We start from the raw sequence: 24,007 nt of genomic DNA, 5'->3' as shown, positions 1-24,007 counted from the left end.
AATCAGTAATGGATTCATGTTCCAATTCATGTTGAAAAATGTAAATACTATTCATAGGACAGTGAAGATTCACAAAATGTGGTTGAATAAGTTCATCTGTTTACAGAGCAATCCTAAACACATTTACGGAGGCTTACATTCTTGTGGAACTGCTTCTTTCAAGGCCTGAATACTGGGAAATTCATGCAGTCTTTACTTTTTGAAATATGGCAACCTTATCACAAGGTGATCTGATTTGCTTTGGGTTGTTCCAGTTCAGGAAAAAGTAAAGGTTTTCACTAGTTTTCACCTCAGATTAATTTAGATTCTGCAATTAAACCTGGCATCCATCCTCAATGTGCTTTCATTTGTGTTTCTTGATCGAGTACATCTGCACCAGCTAATGTTGTAATCAACACTGCAAGTTCACATTTCTATATATTGTTTGTGAAAATGGCCGTTGTATGAAATATATGCAACAACAAGAACTACAGCCAAGAGTTACTGGTGCAAAAGTGTCTTTAGTTTCCTTCCTGTGAGTGTCTTCCTGATCAACAGGATCAGTAATGCGTACATTATACTCCCAAGCTCATATTGACTATGTTTTGGTGCTATCTTTGCCATAGGAAAAAATTTCTGCCCTCAAAAAACAAGCCAATCATATTGTCCAGCAGGCACAAAGAGAACAAGATCATTTTGTGAAAGAGAAGAATAACCTCCTAATGATGTTGCAGAGGGTAAGCACTTTTCCTTGATTCAAAGACAGCAACATTATTGAAAGAGAAGTTGCTGAATTACAACTTACTACTAAACTGAAAACTATGGAGAGACCTGGTCTGAATAGAAATATTGGATTCTTGTCTCATTACACACGCCAAAGCTATTGTTGGTCATCTGCATACTATCCCTTGCTTTTTCCTGTAGGACTAATTGCAGTCGTTAATAGTCATCAACAGGTTTACCATACCCACTGAGTCAATCACCCATCTCCTACTACCCTTCTGAGAAAAACCCCACCCCACCCTCCCACTATATATAAGGGACTAGTGACTTCTGTTTCAGTGTATCTTGAAGAAGTGTGCATGCACATGAAAGCTTATACCCAGAATTAACTTAGTTGTCTCTAAGGTGCTACTGGAACTGTTTTTTAATTTTTTATTTGACTGTGTCAGACCAACACGGCTACCTACCTGAATCTAGCAACATCATTGTATAGCTACAGTTATCGGAAGATTTTCTTGACAATTGCTCTAAACTGTGCTGTCATTTTGCAGAATGTTTAGTAAACAGAATTGATGCCATTCTGTTGTGGGTGTCATCCCTTTTTGTACAGGTGATTTCACAAGCCCTTGGACATGGCCCACTCAGGATTCCAGGCGCTTAAACACAACACACATGTGCATGTTATCCATCCATGTGCTTGCCATAGGAAATACTGGTCAACACATGCCAAAAACCAAGATGCTTGTCAAGCTATCCTAAACACATGGCAAGATAACTGTATACTGGGATATGATTTGATGATTTGGGGGGGGGGGGGTTGAAAGGAATGAACAGAGATACAATGCAATTTACTTGTGAACAATTCCAAACAGAGGCTGATATCCAATGTGAGTATACTCAAGAGTAGACCCATTGAAATGAATAGCTTCAGTTATTTAAGACATTGGGTTGCAGTCAAAGCTAATCCTATTCTGAGTAATCCTATTAAAATTAATGAAGATGACATAATTGGGTCCATTAATTTCACTGGGTCTCTCCATGACCTACTTGAGTATCACCCAGAAACATCTGTTCATCACTTCATTAATTTTTTTAGTCTCGTTTTGTTATTTCTGAAGTGTACAAACAAAGCCTGAGACTGTTTGTGATCCCCTGTGTGTGTTCTGTCATAGAAGTGACTGCCAACATTTGTATCTGAAATATAACTTATGTCTGCTAACAGGAGAAGGAGAACCTTTGTAATCTAGAAAAGAAATACTCTTCACTATCAGGAGGAAAAGGCTTCCCCCTAAGTCCCAGCAGTCTAAAAGAGGTAAAAATGTGAAACTTGGGAGAAGGAGAGAGAAAGCAGTTACTGTTCTCTGTATTAGATGGTGATTTAGAGCTGCACATTTTATAATATTCAGTGTGAAATGACGTGTGGTCCAGTCTCCTTTGTGTGTAAATGGTTTGCATATATGTTTTTAAAGATAGCTTTGCCGTGCAGGATTTATATAAAATTTGACATAATTGTATCCCTTTTTGTCAGGTTTGGGGGGTTTTTTTGTGTATGTCTGTAAACATGCATCTATTGTGCTTTTCCCAGCTTCCATACAAGCACATGTCCTTGTGTCTACTTTATGGTGGTGTGGTATTCCTGTGTTGAAGATAATTACCAAAACGACTCCTTCCAGTGTGCACATGCAAGCATAGTGGTCTCACCCTTCATACAAAATTAAAATAATGAAAACTACGTCCTACAGATATAATAAGTGTTTTTCTGAAGCCATTCTAATACCTTCCAAAATATAGTTCCTCAAAAACAGAGTTAAATGACCAGATATTTCCATCTGTTCCAGAGTATTTCGCCCCAAATCAAGCATTCATTTCTAGACTATATGAACAATTCTGGCAGTGTTCTTGCAAGAGTACTTTTCAGGGACTAAATTCAGTTAGTATTTTTAGAAAGCACACTCTCTTCCAGTATATCCTCCTGCAGCTTGCTTTTGCCTAAAACCCTTCTGCTGCTTTTGCTACTGCTGCTGCTAATGAAATCTTAGACTTATTTATACTTTTAACAGAGAATTGCAGCTACTCTGATGACCTTAACAAAACCCTAGCTGATGAATGTGTCCCTAAATTATTAAATTGTCAGTAATCTATTTTGATATTAACCAAAAAAAAGTGAAATTTGCAAGGAGGGTGTTGCTTAGGACCAACAAAAACCTGCATCTAATTGCAGTATAGGGACTCGGGTGGAGCTGTGGGTTAAACCACAGAGCCTAGGACTTGCCAATCAGAAGGTCGGCAGTTCGAATCCCTGCGACGGGGTGAGCTCCCGTTGCTCGGTCCCTGCTCCTGCCAACCTAGCAGTTCAAAAGCACATCAAAGTGCAAGTAGATAAATAGGTACCGCTCCAGCGGGAAGGTAAATGGTGTTTCCGTGTGCTGCTCTGGTTCGCCAGAAGCGACTTAGTCATGCTGGCCACATGATCCAGAAGCTGTACGCCGGCTCCCTCGGCCAGTAAAGCGAGATGAGTGCCGCAACCCCAGAGTCGGGCACGGCTGGACCTAATGGTCAGGGTTCCCTTTACCTTTACCTTTACTTGCAGTATAGTAACTCACTGAAATGCACTGGAATAAAGACAGCCTTCCTTTGCCAGAGATTCATGGTCTTAGATGATTTTTACCATTCCTTTGGAATTTTTCTTTTTCTCTCCCCCCCCCCCCCAATCCTCCGGCACACCGATAGTTTGTAAACTGTGCTGGGAGCCAATTTTTCAAAAACATTTTCTGTTGAAGAACTGCCCTCCCATGGTTGTAGATCATAAAGCTACCACATTGTAATAGCCACAAGAGGGGCAATAGTGGGAGCTACCTTGGAAATCTAGCAGTATTTTTACATTTAAACGTATTGAACCAAACGTATTAAGTTATAATGGTTCTACCTCATTATGAAAACCACTTCAGATATAATGATAACAATTTTGTTTACAGTAAGTTAAAGCATTCCGATTTTCAGTGCTTGTAATTTCGATGGTTTTAAAAAAATATTTTAATGAAACTTTTTTGTAATACCACAGAAATTGGCTGGATCACTCTAAACTAACTTTCACAGCACACTGGGAACCTTAATACTCTTGCATGCCGTTTAGCTTGTGCTTCTTCTTATGTTTAATTTCTAAATTCCTCCCTTTAGGGTTATGTGAGTGTAAATGACATTAGTGAGCCGTATGGCAATTCCACGAATATATCCCCTTCCACTCAAGCCCCCACGGCTGCTGAGGCTGTTCCTTCCACAGCTGGCCTGATGAGCCAGACACAAAATAAAGAGGTTTGTTCTGAGAGACATTTCCCGTTTGTATGCATTTTGCTTGCAACGTTCTGTTCCCTTGGTTTTTGCAGGTTCATGGTAAAACTGCATATATCCAATTTAAAAGAGAGCTAAATTTACTTTTATACCTGGAGTCTGTTTTAGGGAGAAAGCTCAGGTTTAATACTTGGGGCCATCTAAACATCTCCACACCTTGGGAAGAATACTGCAACTGAACCAGGAGCTCTATATAGTCGTACCTTGGAAGTTAAACGGAATCTGTTCCGGAAGTCTGTTTGACTTCCAAAACATTCAGAAACTAAAGTGCGGCTTCTTATTGGCTGCAGGAAGCACCTGCAGCCAATCAGAAGCTGCGGAATCCCCATCGGACGTTTGGCTTCCAAAAATAGTTCGCAAACCAGAACAGTCACTTCTGGATTTGTGGGGTTCAGGAGCCAAAATGTTCGAGAACTACCTTATTTTTTGCTCTATAAGACTCACTTTTTCCCTCCTAAAAAGTAAGGGGAAATGTGTGTGCGTCTTATGGAGCAAATACAGGCTGCACAGCTGTCCCAGAAGCCAGAGCAGCAAGAGGGATCGCTACTTTTGCTGCGCAGCGATCCCTCTTGTTGTTCTGGCTTCTGAGATTCAGAATATATTTTTTTCTTGTTTTCCTCCTCCAAAAACTAGGTGAGTCTTATGGTCTGGTGCGTCTTATAGAGCAAAAAATACGGTAAACTGTTCAAAAACCTAGGTACAACTGTACAGTGTTCATTTGCAGATGGCCTTCCATTAACCACACAATACAGTGAAAACACACACACAAACCTTTGTTTCCAGGGATAACAGCAATGTCAGAAAGTTTCAGATTCACATTCACATTCAGATAAGGCCCTGTTAACTAATTACTTTCTCTTCAGTAAGGGGAAAGGATGTTTTAGAGGTATATCAGGCTGAAATAAGGGACAAACCTTTGAAAAGAAGGTATATTAATTATGGATCCCCAAAATTTGGGTTCTCCTCCACACTGCCCAAACTGAGTAACTGATACATCAAACCCTGAAAAGGTACATTGACATTGTAGAGTCAGCCTTTTAGAAAGCTGAAAATCATATGGCAATCGGACAACAGACCAAGTAGTTGGGTATGACTTCTGTGGAATGAGGTTTAAACCACATAAATTTGGTTTTACTGAATTGTGGAGTTCACTCAAGCATCACTTGGTGGAATTTAACATTGTGAGTGTAGAATGTTTTACGCTCTTTATGTCCCATTAATTTATACAAATTTAAGTATATCCCAGGATGCTATTTTTTCCACACTGTTCCCTGGTTGCTTTCCCAGCTGTTTCCTGTGACTGTGTGAGGGGTGGGGGGAAGCACCTTTTTAGCTATGAAAAGAAGTAATTCCATATCCAGAAATATTTAACTGCTGCCATAAATAATACATACATAATGTACATTAGCTGCAGGAATTGAGCCTGGTATATCTAATTTTAATCTAAACACTTCAGCCACAAAAGCAGTTAAATCTGTAAAAACATGTGTTTTTCATTTCACTATCAGCATTCATATATTTTATTGCTTTGGTTTGGATAGCCCCAGATCTGCTTTCACCCAGTAGAATGCTGCAAGCCCTTAAGTAAACTCCTTCCACAGAAAATGCTGCTTGCCTGCTTTCTCTGCACCTGCCTGTTATCACCTGTGGGTTGCATCTCATGCTTCCCATCACGTAGGCTGATGAAGCAAGTCCAGATGTTGTTGAAGCCAGCCCAGATTCCCCAGATGTTGTTGAACTACACCCAACATCATACCCAGGCAGCATGGCTAGTGGTCAAGGATGTTGAGAGTTGGAGTCCAACAACATCTGGGGACACAGGGTTGGAACAGACTGCTTTGTACTACCATAAAATGCTTCTCTCTGTGTGTATTGCTGTCAGCTTGTGTGTCATCCTGTTTAGAAGCCTCTGAACGTAATTTCTCTCTTTCCTATAAAGCTAAGATCGCCTCTCTGTTCTGGATTTGTGTTTCCTCACTCCCTTTCTCCTCGCCCTCTTGCACAACTTTCACCAGCCCAATGGTCTGAGGTCAGGGCTGCAAATGTAGAGCCTTTTCCTTTGCCCGACACACCACCACCTCTTCCAGCTAAGAAAAACCGAAGGCAGTCACAGGTAACCTGCCTGAAGGCTGACTGCCTTGATAACCATGTAATTATTTTTGCACGGACTTTTCTGCATCAGTCTGAAGGAGTGCATGCAAAACAGGCAGTCATAAAATCCTGCCAACCAATCAGGTGTTGGAAGGGAGTGAGGAGGGTGCGCCGGGGGGTGGGGGGCCGCTGAGTTCAACACCACATTCCCTTTCCATTACAGTTGATTGGTGGAATTCTAACATTTTCTAAAGGACTTTGCATGCACAGCACCCCCTGCAGCCTTTTTTTGCACGCGCATAGTGCCCTGAGCTCTGTCACGGTGTTCATCTCAAAGTTTCTAGGTCAAACTAGCAGAGTTCAGTACCTAAGGGGGGAGAGACCCACTTACAATCTGTTCTTGCTTCTGTGGACATCAGTCGTTATTTGAATATCTGTATAAGGTTTTTTAAAAGTTATCTGCATCTTCCTGATGTTTGCCAGCTGATATTTTCTGTTAATGAGAGCTGCACAGAAAAATATATTAACAGTGAAATGTTTTATTCAACAACTTGGTCTTGTATTTATGGCATGTAGAAATACTACAGCTGTTGCTTCAGAAATCTCAACTGAGAGAGGCATTTGCAATCAACAGTTTACAACAGTCGGAATACCAGTGATAGATCAAGTTTAAAGCATTTATTTTAATTATTCCACAAGTGGAACCTTCCTTCATGAGTGGAGCATTGTTCGGATGAAACACATAATATAGGAGATGGAAACCTGTAACATCAAAGTTTTCTTATTTATGAAATTTGGATACCATCCTTGATCCATAGATCTCTGGGCAGTTCGCAGCATAAAAATACAATATAGAAACACAAAATACATAATAAAAACAGTAACAACAACAACAAAACAATCACTACATCCCCCCTCACTTTCCCGCAAACATATTTAAAAGGATATAGGATATAGTCAGCCAAAGGCCTGGTTGAAGAGGAGTGTTTTCACCTGGCACCTAAAGGTGTATAAGGCTGCAGGCAGACCTCCCTTTGTGGGATTAAATCAGATTTGTTTTAAGGAAGCCTGTTGGCCTGTATAAAGCTGTGTATTATTATTATTTTTTTAAAAAACCCTACTATGAATCAACTCACAATGCCACAATTAGACCAAATAACTTTGTCCTTTTGTTCAAACAGTAGTTGGCATTATGTATCATTTCTGCAGCATTGTTTCATGTCCAATGTCTTTTTACTTTAGTGAAAATGTCACAGTAACTTTTGGTGATTTTTAACCATCCTAAAATGGGACAGCTGATTCACGATCAGTAAGATTTGTATCCAGTGTCCTATTCAGAACACAAGAGGGCACAAACTCTGCATAAGAACATAAAAAGAGGCTGCAGGATCAGGTCAATCTAGTCCAGCATCCTGTTCCCACAGTGGCCAACTTGGGGTGGCCATGAGAATGAGGCTGTACATGCTTGTCCTGTCTGCAACACTCTACTGTTCCACCATGAGCAGGAATATCTGATGGACTATTCTAAGTGCCTTCATCTGAAAATAGAATCCTATACACAGCTGGGAGCCTTGATTGTGCAGGGCTCCCAATCACAGGGAAGAGTCTAAGCACTCAGTCAAACACACTTAGAATCCCCCTACAGAGTTTTCATCTCAATGCATGAAGGTTGATGTTAAGGCAGGAGTAGTACACATGGCCCCTTCCTACTCCTTAGTTTCTGCCCTCGCATGTTCTCTTGGATGCCTGAATACTATCCCAAATGATTCAAAATCTCCTTAAGTTTCATTGAAACTTGTCCAGGGAATCTTCCTTGTAATTTAATTAAATTAAATCACCCTTGAATTTTTTTAAGGCACTCTTAGTTTAAATCTGTGAAACTGTATAACATTTCTCTTTTTGGTTTGTGTGTGTGCTGTAATTCCTGTGCACTTAAGAATTTTTAAACAGAGAAACTCTCCCCTACTGGCTTTTCCTTGTCCTGTTTTGGGCTGTGTTTTCAAACAGCATTTAGGTTTGTTTGTGAAATGCACCTTGTTTAATGCCAACATTTACAGCCGGCAGGCTCCCATATGATCACACTGCAATTTCATATTTTTAAGCACTTCCGAAATCTGGAAGAGAGGAAGAAGCAGCATAAAGAAGGCCCATACATGAGTGATACTTTGCCACGCAAGAAACCAGCTCCCTCCGTGTCTCCCCATTTCAGCAGTTCTACTCTTGGAAGGAGTGTTAAGGTGATTATAGATTATAATATCTAGGAACACAAGTATTTAGTTCATCAAAGACAAGCAGGAATGTAATTTCTCAATTTGCTTTAATTTTTGCATCCCGTTGTGTAGTCTGTGATTCCTCTTACTTTATTCCTGTTTTACTTCTTTGTTATTTCTTCCATTAATCTCTTTGTCTTAAATTGAGCAGCCCAGATTCTTTTGATTGTACTGCAGTGTGACTTGGTGTGCTGACTGAAATGAGCAGAAACAGTTTTCAGCTAAGGCAAAGCCACCATTGGACAGCATGGATGGCTGATATTTGTGAATGCTAATCACTATTGTTTTATGCAGGGTCATCCTCCACTTGGACAAAGCAACAGCTGTGGCAGCGTACTTCCTCATTGTTTGGGAACTATGACCAAAGAGTCTGAACCAAGGAGGATGCATAAAGGTAAGGCTGTTCAAAAATTATCCTCATACACTGCAACACAATGCCATTGAAAAGGAAATCCCATTTCACACTAATCAGATTATCTTTGTAATTTGATAAGTGGAAAATGCATTCATTCATCTGCAATACTTTTTTGAGTCTTAGATTAATTAAGTTTTCTTAATATAATTATTGATTGCACACCAAAATGGGAAATGGCATGATTCTATTTGAATTATTTTATACACAAACCACTCTGTTCTTGCGTAAGTGTGTGCATAATACTCTCAACAAGTGGGCAATATCTTTCCCAGTGCAACCTTATTTGTGTCTGCTTAGAAGGAAGCCTCCTTGAATATAGTAGGACTTGAATATGCTTAGGATTGCACTGTGCATAGAATTATAGCTTTAGACTGATTAAAAGCCAGGCACCCTGTTTAGAAAACGGATAATCCCGTGAAACTTCATGGTTCTTGATCCTGAATGTTATTCTGACTGGTCCTTGAGCGTACCAGCCTTCCAGAGCCTGATGCTCTTACCTAAGATGTGTTTGTTCAGTCTATTGTGTGGGAAGATTTGTGCATATCCAGTCCCTGTGCACTACAATGTGCACATTATATAATGCATTTATATTGCATAATATAAAGCAATTTAAAGTGACAGCTTGGACCTTAAATACCTTTTCCTTCATTACGACTGGTCCATTAGATGCCCCAAAATGCCTGTACAGTCGTACCTTGGAAGTCGAACGGAATCCGTTCCGGAAGTCCATTTGACTTCCAAAACGTTTGGAAACCAAAGCGTGGCTTCTGATTGCAGCGTTTGGGAGCCAAAACGTTTGAGAACTAAGCTGTTTGAAAACCAAGGTACGACAGTAGTAACTTCTTCTTTCTTAATGCTTACGATAGCTACTGCAGTACTTGTGTTGAGTCTTAATGAGTCTTCATTTGACATTAATTACCTACTACAGAAACTATTGGCTAAGCAAAGTTTTATGAGTTGGTGATTGATTAATATTTGGACTAACCCAGATGCTGTCGGACTCCAACTCCCATCAGCCTCAGCTGGCACAACCAATGGTCAGGGACGATGGCAGCTGTATTCCAATAGCAACTGGAGCTACTGTTTCCCCATCCCTGAACTAAACTATTAATGGAGAAAACCTGTTTCTTAGCTGTGAATCTTCTGCAACCATTCAGATGATTGCAGCATTACTACTATGCTAATGCACATTAAAGGGACCTACAGTGGTGCCCCGCAAGACGAATGCCTCGCAAAAGGAAAAACGCGCAAGACGAAAGGGTTTTTCGGTTTTTGCGTCGCTTCGCAAGACGAATTTCCCTATGGGCTTGCTTCGCAAGATGAAAACGTCTTGCGAGTTTGTTCGCTTTTTTCCTAAAGCCGCTTGAAGAGGCGCAGTTGTGACAGACCGTGCTTCGCAAGACAAAAAACATCGCAAGACGAAAAGACTCGTGGAACGAATTAATTTCGTCTTGCGAGGCACCACTGTAAAGAGAACTACATAAAGGCAAATGGGACTTCATAACCTTAGAAGCCTTTATTTCTGCAGCTGCCTTTTTGTCTGTGGACTAAGGCAAGGTGAATTGGGCTCTTCATATATGCAGCAGTAATCAAGAAGTGTAATCCTAAACATGGAATTTATTCCTGGTAAAGACCTGTAGGATTGCAACCAAAAAACTGATGCTTAAAATTATTAAAAGTAATTCAGACTTTTAGATTGTGATATGTTCTCCCAAGAGAGCTAGATAACTTTAAAATTATTTCTTATAACTGAAGCACATGTGCATTTATTCGAAATTAAGTTCAAATAGGACTGTAGCCCAGAATAAATTGTGCTAAATAAAATTGTGCCCCGAGACATAGATTAGCCAGCTTATCTTTCCCATGTCTGCATTCTGTGCTTATAGCTCTTTTTAGCCTATCTAATTATTTTATCCTGCTTTTAAATGTCTATAGTGTAACACTTTATTATTTTTTTATGTCTTATTTAAATCAGGAAAAGGCAGAAAAGGTATGAGGAATGTTCTTTGTGTGGCTGTATGTGTTTGCTTTTGTGGTTGTCACTGAAAAAAGGGACACCATCAAGTCATTCAGAACCAGCAAATGTTGAAATTCTAAAGTTCCTTTAATTTTTTTCTGGTGGTTGTGGTGATTTTTGTAGCTCCCTTCAGGCTACATTCATGTGCAAGCAGCCTGGCTTCTCCCATTTTGTCTGCCTATCTATGTGATGGGGAAATGTCTGCAATGGAGAAGTCTGCTGCATGTGTGAAGACTTGCATGATCTAGAACCCTGTGGAGTCAGGGATCCACATCACAGAGAGAGCTTAACTGCATTTTCAGCAAGTTTCCCCATTGCAGTCAATCCCCTAACATGTCAATGGCAGGGGATGAGACAATGGAGACAGCATGGCTCCACGATCCCCATTATAAGATACAATCTCATGCTGGGAAACACCTGAAGAGGGCTTTAAAGAATGAATGTTTGAAAATAAACTTTGGCCACTGCTGCTGCTGCCAGCTTGGATTTGCAAATGAAACTTGAAATGAAACACAATAAAGGTTAACCATCTGATTCCTTCTGTATTGTCTAGTCTCAAATATTTATTTTCATGCAATTCCTCTGCTGCTGACATATAAACCTGATGTTTCTTCAGAGTCAATCTGGTTCATATGTCAGCAAGAGAGGATCTGCATGAAAATAAATAAGAGAATACACAGATTCAAGATTCTGTTCACACACTTGGCAGTACAGCCACGCCAACCAGTTTTAGAAAATGTGCTAACCCACAAAATTGTGTAGCATCCTGCTTTCCTGTAACACACAAGTTTCTGCCCTTCTGTGCTGAAGGATGCAAAAAGATTATCGAGCATAATAAAGCAGCAGCAATGGAACAAAACATTGACAATAAAGTTGGACATCTCCATGTTTTCTGGGTTGGCAACTTCAGAAAGATGTGACAAATTATTTGTGTTTGCAGCACATGGGAGAAGTAGACTGGTCTGTATAACACTGATCCAAAATAATAAAAAGGGGGTATTTTGAAGGATTTATGTTTATTTGACTGTGTTCCTTATTAAAAAAAACACACCTTTGAGATGAATAATTGTTATTGCAACATAGATTGCATTCAAAAAAAGTTATTATAATATCATTTAAATAACTGGCATTGCTTTTTAAAATTTATTTTTGTTTCTTTTCTGTGTACTTCTAGTAATCTTTTTTTCCTGTTTACCTCTAAAAACCTTTAACCCAGTTTGCTTTTCTATCAGATGTAGTCTTGCATGTCTTCCTGGATTAAAGCTAAACTAAACTGAATGCTGTAGTTTTCCTCTGGATTAATAACTTCAGATTTAGTAGAGTATCCTTGGTGCTTAAGTGTCTGCAGCACTCCTAAACAGCTAAATGCTGTTGGAGGTGGAACAAACCTCCAAAATAATTCCTCCCATCCCAAACATGCCCACCCCCGACCAAACACATGCTGCAGTGCTGCGATGCTACATGTTATGAATAACTCTTCCCTCCTGCGCTCAAGACTTTGAATGTTTGCTGAGACAAACAGAAAAGCCAGTTCAGCTGATTGCACCAAATAGTGTTACACATATGTATTACTTTTTCACCAATGCAAAATTAATATATTGAATTTGCGATCACCATGTATGTAATGGTCACTACAACACATAGCTTTTTTAAAGGGATTAGCTGAATTCATAGGGAATAGCCAAATAGGGAAAAGATGTATATCTTTAAATGCCAGATGCTACAAACAAGATAATGGCGTCACTTCCTCGCAAGCTCCAGATGCATTTTCCCCTCCAAAATTTATTTTCCCCAGATCCACTTCATTACATTATCTCTCCTACTACTCAATCTTTCTATCTGCTTTTTCTTGTTTAGTCCCTGTAGCACAACCCTCATTTTTCTCCTTCAATTCATAATGGGCTGCCAGGAGGGCCTTTCCATGCACAACACACAACATGAGTCTATAGGACAGGGGTCAGCAAACTTTTTCAGCATGGGGCCAGTCCACTGTCCCTCAGACCTTGTGAGGGGCTGGACTATATTTTGAACAGAGAGGGAAAAAAAATCCTATGCCCCACAAATAACCCAGAGGTGTATTTTAAATAAAAGGACACATTCTACTCATGTAAAAACACGCTGATTCCCGGACTGTCTGCAGGCCAGATTTAGAAGGCGAGTGGGCTGGATCCATCCCCTGGGCCTTAGTTTGCCTACCCATGCTATAGGAGCTGATGGGATGCACTCTTTTCAGCACCAGACCACATCTCAGAGCCTTTAAAATGTGAAAATTATGGCTATGGCATGTGCAATGGTTTTTAAAGGATTTGTGTGTGTGTGTGCCTTTTTCCAAAATGGTGGTTAGTGTTGGCATGCTGCAACAACAGTGAGCCTCAGTGCTCACCGACTCAGGACTCACGATTCCTTCTAATGTCTTCCCTTTCCACTGAACTCAGAGTTTAATTCAGTTATTTAGGAATGTAGGCACTGAGGAGAAAAAAATTAAGTTGTATGTATTCTTCTGTATGGGAAGAAAAAAATATGTAGAGTTCTAAGGTTTGCCAATAAGAATCTGTAACTCTTCTGTAACTCCAGTACCGAAATAACGATGGTGCGTGGTCTTAAGAGTTGCATTTGTTCTTCGGCAATAATTAAGGAAGGAATAATTTTACCTTATTTTTTCATAGTGAGAACAAATCACATGCTTTAGTTTGTGTTTTGAAAGTGTCCAGAGCTGTCATATGGCAAACTAATTTAAATTGATCCTCAGAGGAATTAAAGTAAGAATGCAACTGATTTGCTAGCTAAAAGCAGTCAGTGCTTAAGTGCTTTTAAATGCTCTCATCTGGATTTTTTAACCCAAATTCCCTAAATGGCAAAATGATAGTAATTTCTCTTTTCTTTTCTTCTCTCTCTCTCTCTCTCTCTCTCTCTCTCTCTCTCTCTCTCTCTTACAAAAAATTTAAGGAGCAATTAATCATTCCAAAAGTGCAAGTATTAAAGGTAATTTTTATCCATTGTTGTAAATTATATCCTCCTAATTTTCTCCAGTGTTCTAACAATGAAAGCTTCTTGCGCATTAATGCTTGCATTTAAGTTACATGTCATACTGGCATTGGCTTTATATAAACTTATGTGTGTTACAAACTATTCCAATGCGATTTATTTATTTCTTATAAAATATTTCTAGGTCACCGTTCCAGACCTATCCAAGGCTGCTTACAACAATAAAAAAAATACAAAAAGAGGAACTCAGCAATACAAAAGCTAAAATTATCAGATCCCATCAGAATAAGGACCAATAAGATATATATGCAGCCAACGAATAAATCATTTTTCAGCCAGTTTCAGCCACTTAAACACAGTGTTCATCTGCTTGCACACCTTTTTCTAGAAAACAATGTTGCAGATGTCATTAGACGTTGGCCAGATGGCCAACCCTGTAATCTGAAATCTCATTTTACAAAAAGAGACAAGGACCAACAAAAGACATATACTAGAATACTGATTAGAAATATGTCAGATACATATTCCAATTAGCTGCTGTTTTCCTAAGAAAGATGGTAGTAAGGAACATTTGCAGTGCTTTGATCACGGTTATAATACAGCAGTGTTCAAAATGCTTCTTTTTTTTTTTTTTAAAAAAAAGTATTTTAAAAAATATAAAAGGTAGGAAAATTAACTCATATTTTTCTGCTTCTCATTCTAGGTTATAACAACCAACATATTTGTGAAGATCAAATCCAGAAATCTCCCCAGTTCTACAGCAGAACTGCTTCTGAATCAAATGTGTATCTGAATGCCTTCCATTATCCTGATCATAATTTCAAGGACCATGCCTTTGATACTCTAAGCTTAGACAGTTCTGACAGTATGGAGACCAGCATTTCTGCCTGCTCCCCAGATAATATCTCCAGGTAAATATTTTTTTCCAGTAAATTTGACACTTTAAAAATATTGTTTTTTTAAAAAAATATGCAGTTTAAGGGCTTATCCAGCCAGCATCCTAACATTATTTCTAAAGGCACCCTTAATCCCCATTTAGTGGATTGCAGAGGGTCATACAGAACAGTATTTTTCAGGCATGTACATGCATAGATAGTTTCACTGATAGAGCAGAAGTTGCACTTATTACCTGTAGTTTTGCTACAGGTAATTTCATAGTCTTACATATATTGTTTGCACTGAGTTTGTGTCTAGTTCTCTGCACATGTTAAGGTAACCAGAGCATACCCAGATCTTGTATCCAAACTTATCAACAAAAAGACTGGAATTACATCTCTAATACGGAACTGTTTTCTGAAAGTCAGACTCTCTTTTTCTCTCTCCTTTACTAGTGCCAGTACTTCAAATGTTGCAAGAATAGAAGAAATGGAAAGACTTTTGAAACAAGCTCATGCTGAAAAGACTCGATTACTTGAATCCAGGGTAATCTAACATTAGTAAACATTGTTATACTACAAATTGACTTTGTATCCCCAGCAGGGGTTTGAAAGGGTTCCGTTTTTGCAGAATTTGTTTTGAGTTATTTCTTTGCTCCTGCTTCAGTCCCTTTTAAAATTACAATTTTATCCACTCGCCACAAATATAAAAATATTTGGTGGTTCTGCCTAAGAAATACGCAGTATAGTACAGAGATTCTGTGCTCTAAATTCAGGGTTATCCCAGAGCAGGCTTCCTTAACCTCAGCCCTCCAGATGTTTTTTGCCTACAACTCCCATGATTCCTAGCTAGCAGGACCAGTGGTCAGGGGAATTGTAGTCTCAAAACATCTGGAGGTCCGAGGTTGAGGAAGCCTGGGCAAGAGGAACAAACAAAACAGGTATTAGGGCCAGTAATAAAGCAGGACATTGTCTAAGATATGCACCCCAAGAAGTCCTTGCAGCATGAAATAGGACATTGCGACCAGGGAATATCAAAATGTATTAGCTGCCTCTGACTCAATTGCACCCTTGCTTGTTCTAAGAGGAACTGGAAGTAGGATTAAAAACTAAGGGGTTAGACAAAAAAGAGATTATTGGACCCTGCTGGTCCTACTTCAAGGAAATTCAAAGAAATACAGATTCAACATTGAATCTTTATATGAAATCCCCTGAAGTACATATGTTCATACGTACCTCCAGTTCTTTTGTAGGATTTCTGCCTATATTTGGAGTTCTGAAAATGATTAACCTTGCAGCTTAGCTTAAATAGACACCAGCTTTGCCCTTTGACTGTAGATGTGTTGTTTTCGGAGCCACTTTATACAGTCGGTTCGTAACTCTCTTTTCAGCATTGGGAACAGGGCTCTGACAGATTTTTGTGTGGAGCCTGAAGCAGAAGCCTTTCATGGATGAAATGCTTTTACTGAGTTTTTAACTAAGTACCATAATATGTAAGCTCTATGACTGAACCATGAACCCACTTTTCAATAAGGTTGACCTTGCACATGAGCAAAAGAAAAACTCTATCCTTAGCGTAATGAATGTAGCCACTGTGGGCGGTAGATGTTTTCATCAGCCTCTGTTTATTATAGCTGAGTGATTGAGAATATGCCACATGTTGTCATTTGCAAACCTCTATACACAGGTGTTAACTGAAATAATTAAAAAGTAAAAACCTTGACACTGAGGCAAAAAATATTTACTTTTCATTTTGTGCCAAGGCCTCATCATTTATATTTATGTTCGGTTCCGGCATTATTTCATAGTCTCATTTTTACGGGTATATCTTAGACTCAGACACAAGGTGGGTGGGTAGTAATAATATATATGTGTAAAGGCCCTGTTTGTGTCATTAGAACAAGAGTTTAGTTACGATTTGCCATCAGGCAGTACAATACTGTAGAACTGGCACGCCGATGAATGAATTGGTAGGGAATGTGTTTGAGCTTAATGTGTATTTAATAGGGTTGGGGTTTTTTTTGTTTTGTTTTTTTACAACAACACATTTATAATACAATGTTGTACGGGGCGGCTTTTAGGAACGAGAAATGGAAGCTAAAAAAAGAGCGCTGGAAGAAGAAAAGCGTCGCAGGGAGCAGCTAGAAAAAAGACTGCAAGAAGAAACTAGCCAGCGACAAAAACTAATCGAAAAAGAAGTTAAGATACGTGAAAAGCAAAGGTCACAGGTAAGAAAATGCAGGCACTGAATGGAAAGACAAATATTAAGAGATGGGAGGGAAGCCCAATTGCAAGCAAGACACTATGGATTCTCACTTGTGACAGGCCTTGTGTCCCAAGGTATAAAGCAGGGGCTGTGCCAACTTTTTTTAGGTCTGTGAAAGCAATTGGGTTATGAGTGACTTCTGTGAGGGCCACCCACTCTGGTCGTGTCTTTCCCTCTCTCCTGGATCAGCCACCTCAAGAGCAGGAAAGAGGGTGTAAGCACAGACTTTGAAATGATATTAAGCAGGCATAGGCAAACTCGGCCCTCCAGATGTTTTGGGACTACAACTCCCATCATCCCTGACCACTGGCCCTGTTAGCTAGGGAGTTGTAGTCCCAAAACATCTGGAGGGCTGAGTTTGCCTATGCCTGATATTAAGCCTTCAAAGGCTTCTAGAATGAGACAGATGCAGTCAACTTAAAACTAGGCTGCTGGTAGTATATAGCCAGCAGAGGTCACTGTGCTACCTGTCATTCCTTTATCCCTCAGGGTAAATACTGAAGACCAAACTAGACAAAGTGACAGAGATCTGTGGTCAGATGTTTCCTTACTCTTTTGTAAAAAGCAGCCACTCTGTCCTCCCTTCCAGTTCTCTTCAGTACGATGGCACTCAGTGGTGGGGTTTATAATTCTTTTACACTTCCACCTAAAGGTTGAGAAAGCATACATTTATCTATTTCAACTTCACATATTTACATGTGCACTTAAAATATGTGAGGGGTATGTATGCCTTCAAAATTTAATGTGTGAAGTTGATGCTTTTGTCAGATAATTAAGACTGAGATTATATATCATGAGGGCTGTTGACATTTGGTTTCTAAGGTTGTGACTAAGCACTCTTGATTGTGTGTAAGCGTGCAATAAAAAGCGTAAGTTTCAGGCTGAGTACTTTATTTCAGGTGTTGAATGCACATGAATATATTTTATCTATAAGTGGAGAAAGGAAAAATACCGATTTTTAAAATTTATTTTTTGCTGTTCCCATTAGTCTCGTCCTTTGACTCGTTATTTACCTGTCAGAAAGGAAGATTTTGATCTACGCAGCCACATAGAGACAGCAGGACACAATATAGAGACCTGTTACCATGTCTCACTCACAGAGAAGACCTGCCGAGGTTTTCTTATTAAGATGGGAGGGAAAATTAAAACCTGGAAGAAGCGATGGTTTGTGTTTGATAGGAACAAGAGAACATTTTCTTATTATGCAGGTAAGTTGTATGGAGCCTTCCTATCGTTTGTCTATTAAGTTACATCAGTGCTGCTACTTGTAATTTAAGTTACTTGTTGCTTGCCTAATCTTACCCGTTTACGGTACATTTTATCTTGTAATAACTCATGGAGTTTCCTAATGCTCTGATGCCTCTAGTCACATGACTCAGATAAAGACATGCAGGTAAATCTCTTCTTAGCAAACTGAGTCATCTTATTTGTTTGGAACTTTCCCCAAGTCCAGTAGGACTTACCTCTTGGTAATACAGTTGTACCTCAGAAATCAAACAGAATCTGTTCCGGAGGTTTGTTTCGACTTCCAAAATGTCCGGAAACCAAGGATTGGCTGCAGGAACAATTGGAACCCGCTGAACCCACATTGGATGTTTGGGTTCCAAAGAACATTCGCAAACCAGAACACTCACTTCTGAGTTTGTGGTGTTCGGGAACCAAAACGTTTGAGTCACAAGGTGTTCAACTTCCAAGGTACAACTGTAATGATTTGGGTTGCTGTCTCCACCACATATAGACTACAATCCTTGTTAGTAATTTCATTCTCTCATTGCTATTGGATCTCGCGATCCACTGTTTACATTCCACAGTGATAGGAGTGTGGGAATGGAACTCAAACAATCTATTTCGTTCTATCTGCTTTTGTACTTTCTCTTTGTTCTCTGCTTTTGGATAGAGAAGACGTGTGTGAAGCTGCTGCTCACACTCAGCCATGTTTGTTTTTTTGATCTGCTGTAAATAAAGAAGCTTTTGCGATGCCAAATACCTACAATCACTTCTTGCTGATACTCTGTTGATGGCTAATAGCGTGCCCACAGCTCCACTGGATGTGAGTCGATGGACACCTGCATACGAAGAAGGAATGTATGCATAATCCTAACCTGTAGCTGGGCTTTATGGAGTGGCACAGCTAGCACCACAGCCACAGCCCAACTGCTTATGCCAACCAGGGCAGATGAGAGAGCAGGAAGAAATGCTCCATCACTGCACCAGCTACCAGGTTGGCACAGCAGAGGCAGATTATGCCCCTTGCTGTCACCTGCTGTCTTTGCCAGGCTCCATGGATACAGTTTTGTATATGTGTATATGTGCCTGCATATGCTTTGTTCTCCTTTACAAAGCACTCAGATAAGAAGTACTGTACCTATATTTTCCTTTCATGTACACTCTGAATTTGTGTGCTACAATAAAGGTAATCTAAGTGAAGAAAGAAGAAGTTTTCCTGGAATAGTTAATAAATAAACTTTTTAAAAACTTTTATTGTTGTTGGCAAAACATGTTGTATAGGTTGATCCTTCAATCCCTATGGAGGGGTATTAGTTTCAACTTTTCTTTTCGTTATTGTAGACAAACACGAAACCAAGTTAAAAGGAGTAATTTATTTTCAAGCCATTGAAGAAGTCTATTATGATCACCTAAAAAATGCTAATAAGGTAAAAAAATGTTTTCCTATAAATATATACTTACTTACTCTTTGAAAGTATCATAGTGCCTAAAGTGGGTTAGAACCTAGTTTTAGTAAAACACTTACAGTGGTACCTCAGGTTACATGCGCTTCAGGTTACATATGCTTCAGATTACAGACTCCACTAACCCAGAAATAGTACCTCAGGTTAAGAACTTTGCTTCAGGATGAGAACAGAAATCATGCTCCAGCGGCGCGGCAGCAGCAGGAGGCCCCATTAGCTAAAGTGGGTATCCATATTTTTGGATTCCGGCTTCCATCAGCATGGCCAGTGGTTAGGGATGATGGCAGTTGTACTCCCTGGACTAATGGAAAACCTACTGGTCTGTATCCTAGCTTGCACGAAAGGTCTCTGTGGACGGCCAAGGGCTCGTTCATATTTCAACTTACTAAGTTAAGATCTGAACTTCTGATGCATGTAAATTTACTCTGCAGCACACAGGTTGTATTATGCTATTGACTTTATGTATTCTTTTTTCTTTCCTTCCAGAGTCCTAATCCGTTGCTTACGTTCAGCGTTAAGACACATGACAGAATATATTACATGGTGGCCCCCACACCAGAAGCTATGCGGATATGGATGGATGTAATAGTTACAGGGGCAGAAGGCTATACCCACTTCATGTTATAGTAAAATGGGGCAAAGTTTCTTTGGCAGGGCATAATGCAATAAACAGCCTCACATTTGGGGAAGGTGGGGAGAAGCCATATTTAATCTCATTGGACAAGTCACACACAAAAACAAGAAGCCACAGGTCAGAAACGGAACACATGCTGTGTACGGGAACATTAATTCTTAGATTTGTTAATCACTGACATAGCAGAAGAAAAGAAAAGCTGCTTAAAAGATTGTAGTGCTCCAAAATGGATAATCAGATCGCCATAAGCCTGGAACAGAGATTCTATGGCAATTTCCTGCAAAATTTCCTAATAAAAAGAAACTTCATAGCATAAAAGTGTTAACATACTCATCAGTATTTCACTATTAAGAAATGAAAGGGAAAAGTATGATGTCTGTATTTAATGCACAAAAATTCTGTATAATTTTAATTTCCTTATAGGTTTTATAACAAATTTTTAAAACTACAGTGTGTGATGTTGTCTTAGTTTACTGCAGAACCAAAGATTCACACTGTATAATGAGATTTAGCTTTCATGTGATGGAAAAGCATTAAAACACTTCATAAATATTATTGGGCCATTTCAAAATATTACCATTATCTTGTTCTTTTGAAAATACTGAGTAGAAATACTGTACATGAATTGAGTAACTTCCAAACATCACTCGTTTCACTAAAAGGACAGTATCAGCTGAAAATCTGTATGTAGAGAGGTTCATGTCCTGCATTTCTTCAGTATCAATGGCTATTATTTAAGTTCTTGCAGCATTCTGCCTGCTAAAACTGAAGAAAGAATTTTGTGGGTAAAGATTATTGATAGAGCTAAGAACTGCAGCTAAAAAGCCAAGACTTTAAAATTATGAGTTGGTGGTTTTAGCATCCCCCAAAGGCAGAAATTTCTCCCAAATGCAAGATTTTGTTGTATATAGCTACAGAGAAATCTTTGTTCAGAATACCCAGGACCTCACATAGGGGATATACAATCAGCCCACAGATGGGTTAGGGAATACCCTGTATTCACATTGGAAAAGTTCACAGATTTCAACTCTTTCGCATAAAGACTGTGACAGATTTCAACGTAACTGAATACCCTCCGAGGGTCGGTTGACAGAAACAAGAAGCTGGGGCAATTTTCTTGGGCACACATGAGACCAGTCATCAACCAGACTCCTTCAGTCTGACCAGAATTTTATATGTACTGGTGGTGAAGAAGGGTAGGAGTATTTCTATCGCATTTCACCAGGACCAGCAGCTATGTTTCAGTGCCTGAATAGAAGCCATGTAAGCTTACTCTGCATGATAAACAACGCAGCTGCTGCTAGTTCCACTGCCCATTTGTCTTACTGCTACACTCCCAATCCAACCCTCCAGGGTGCCATCACAGCCTTATGTCATCAGTTACCACATGCATTTGTACTCACACTTTCATTTGACCTGCATTTTGATCGTATTGTGTACCTATTAATTCTCCCAGGTCCGAGGGCTTTTCTTGCCATTCCGCAGTTTCCCTTGCAAAAATCGGATTTTGCCCGCTGAATCGGAACTACTTACCAGTTGCATGAAAAAGCTGAAGAGAGATTTTGCTCACCAAGCTTCTGATTCAGTGGGTAAGATCGGATTTTCCCAAGGCACAGCCATGAAACAATAAAAGTTCTTGGCCCTGGATGAATCCATCGGTATATAGTTTGATCGAAATACGGGACAAGTGAAAGAGTGAATTAGCCCCAAGACAAGTATTTTATTTTGTGAACCACCCTGAGATCTGCGGATGAAGGACAATATGCAAATGTAACAAATTATTATTCCCCCCCCCGCATACTTGAAACTTTCTTACAAACTAAATATACAAGAAATGTAAAAAATATAATACATTTCCCTTTAGCCCAAATACAGTGAATACAGTATTTTCTGTGCCCTGTGATCTCTAAGCAACTGATATGGGAGATTGTAGATGAGTGGTAGAAAAGATGTTTTGCGTGCCAAAAGCCCCAGTTTCAATCCATGTCCTCTCCAACTAAAAAGGTTCAGGCAGGTGATGTAAAAAGGCTTCTACCTGAGGCCCTAAGGAGCTGCTGTCAGTCAGAATGATAGACAATACTGGACTAGGTGGTCAAATGGTCTTAATTTTCTATAAGACAGCTTCCTATGGTGATATGGAAAACTGTTTTAGACCCAGTGGATCAGTTAAAGTTCAATAGTCTGAAGGTGGCTGCTACACAGCATTCGCCCAAGAAAGTCTGAAGTTTTTGTGTAATTGAAGGGATTACTGTATCTCTCTCATAAAAATTATATATTCCTTGAAGATCTTTTCCATTAAAAGAAAACACATTTTAATCCTTGAATATTGTGTTCAGATGAATGATTGAATTTTTAAGTTCAAGTCTGTGTTTGATATTCTCTTTTAATAATCTGAATTTGTAAGGGCCATATGCTTTTTAATGTAGGAAATGAAAATCATTGTTTCTGTTCAAGAAAAATATAGTTAATAAATCACACTTGCAAAAGTGGTTTAAGTTTAAATATATCCTGCATGAAAAGAGCTGTTTGTCTGTTTTTGTTTAAAAAAATCACACAATATGGTATGGTCAATAATGTGGTTACAATAGTTCACAAATGCCGCAGTCCTGAAAAATTACATCCAAGTGTGCTTGCAGCTGGGTTAGAGAACCTTTCTCAACATGAGGGCCCTATTCCATTGCTCCCCAGCCTACTGGGGACCACATGACAACGGTGGGTGGGGCAGAGGCAAAGTGGGCGGAGCACTGAGTGAGACTGAATGTTTTTCAGTAGGCTACATTACAGCCCTGCAGGAGGTTTCTACAGAAGCAGCCCACACAGCTCACCATCCAGGCAAACAAGAGGCATTAACAGAGGCAAAAACACTCCAGGAAGGTGTGGCACAGGACTGGTGAGGGGCGTGGCCTGTGGAGGGGGCGTGGCCTGCATAGTCCCCTCAAGGGCTTCCTGGCCTGAGTTCCCCCAGCTCTGACTTGCAGCATGACAAGCATGGTTTAAGGCTACAATTGCTTAAGTTTGATTAAAGTTTCAATCTCCTGTGATGTAAGTGATTTTTCAGGAAGGCAGTATAAATAATATTCATTGTGAATAGAAAGAAAGGGTCTCTTATCACAAAGCCTAATTAAAATCCTTTTTTTAAAAAAAGACTTGATAAACTGCTTAGATGGTTTTTGAAAAAAATAAAAATTAAGCAGTATAGAAATTCCCATAAATAAAAACAAATGACGTTTGCAATGTTTGAGGATAAATTCCAGAAATGAGTGGCATTGGGTTATATAATTTTTGTCATGTATTTTGATTTTACTTCTATATCGTTTTACAGGTTTTCTAATCTTTTTGTATCTTCCATGTTGTAATAACATTCAAATAAATGTTTGAAAATACGCAATCTTTTATTTTCAAATAGTATGTCTGGTTTCTTACAGCAGGAAGCTTTAATCAGTGTGCAGCCCTGAAGGTCTTTAGCTCAGTGCTAGGACTTCTGTTTGAATGCACCAGGCATGGTGAGCTCCCCAGCCCTTAGCAGACTAGCAAGATTTGCTGCAGGATACATAACTTTTCTGGCCATGTTTACAAGGCTGATCACACCCTATATGCTCATGCTGCTCACCTCATGCAATCCTAGCCACATTTCCTGCAACAAGAGCAGGGAGCATTTCTTCAGCTTGGGGGCTGTATTCCCTTTGGGGTACACCTTCTGGGGAGCCGCAGTTG

General features: G+C 39.5%; 1 protein-coding gene and 1 long non-coding RNA gene across 6 annotated transcripts in view; one reads left to right on the top strand and one right to left on the bottom strand.

The window, feature by feature from the left end:
* Nucleotides 1-21,979, bottom strand: part of LOC309368484 — a 28,390-nt gene extending 6,411 nt beyond the window's left edge. Inside the window, exons 1-2 of the long non-coding RNA XR_014167775.1 lie at nucleotides 21,864-21,979; nucleotides 6,533-6,634 (exon numbers count right to left, since the gene is read on the bottom strand). This is a non-coding gene — a long non-coding RNA (uncharacterized lncRNA). The remainder of the gene's footprint in view (nucleotides 1-6,532; nucleotides 6,635-21,863) is intronic.
* Nucleotides 1-23,427, top strand: part of PHLDB2 (pleckstrin homology like domain family B member 2) — a 73,759-nt gene extending 50,332 nt beyond the window's left edge. For 2 of the 5 annotated variants that reach the window (XM_081908371.1, XM_081908369.1), the window contains 11 exons: nucleotides 606-716; nucleotides 1,925-2,014; nucleotides 3,880-4,014; nucleotides 8,244-8,378; nucleotides 8,706-8,805; nucleotides 14,532-14,739; nucleotides 15,160-15,250; nucleotides 16,785-16,931; nucleotides 17,958-18,177; nucleotides 19,538-19,623; nucleotides 20,146-23,427. In XM_081908371.1, coding sequence (XP_081764497.1) covers nucleotides 606-716; nucleotides 1,925-2,014; nucleotides 3,880-4,014; nucleotides 8,244-8,378; nucleotides 8,706-8,805; nucleotides 14,532-14,739; nucleotides 15,160-15,250; nucleotides 16,785-16,931; nucleotides 17,958-18,177; nucleotides 19,538-19,623; nucleotides 20,146-20,286 — 1,464 coding nt within the window. In that variant the 3' untranslated portion in view covers nucleotides 20,287-23,427. Of the gene's footprint in view, nucleotides 1-605; nucleotides 717-1,924; nucleotides 2,015-3,879; nucleotides 4,015-5,989; nucleotides 6,164-8,243; nucleotides 8,379-8,705; nucleotides 8,806-13,789; nucleotides 13,826-14,531; nucleotides 14,740-15,159; nucleotides 15,251-16,784; nucleotides 16,932-17,957; nucleotides 18,178-19,537; nucleotides 19,624-20,145 lie in introns of all 5 variants that reach the window. The other 3 variants (XM_081908367.1, XM_081908368.1, XM_081908370.1) reach the window with 3 other exon arrangements.
* Nucleotides 23,428-24,007: the final 580 nt, after the last annotated feature.

This window comes from Podarcis melisellensis (genome assembly GCF_964234715.1).
Source record: "Podarcis melisellensis genome assembly, chromosome: 4".
NCBI lineage: Eukaryota > Metazoa > Chordata > Lepidosauria > Squamata > Lacertidae > Podarcis > Podarcis melisellensis.
The sequence above is the reverse complement of the archived record's forward strand: the minus strand, read 5'-3'. Positions and strand labels throughout refer to the sequence as shown.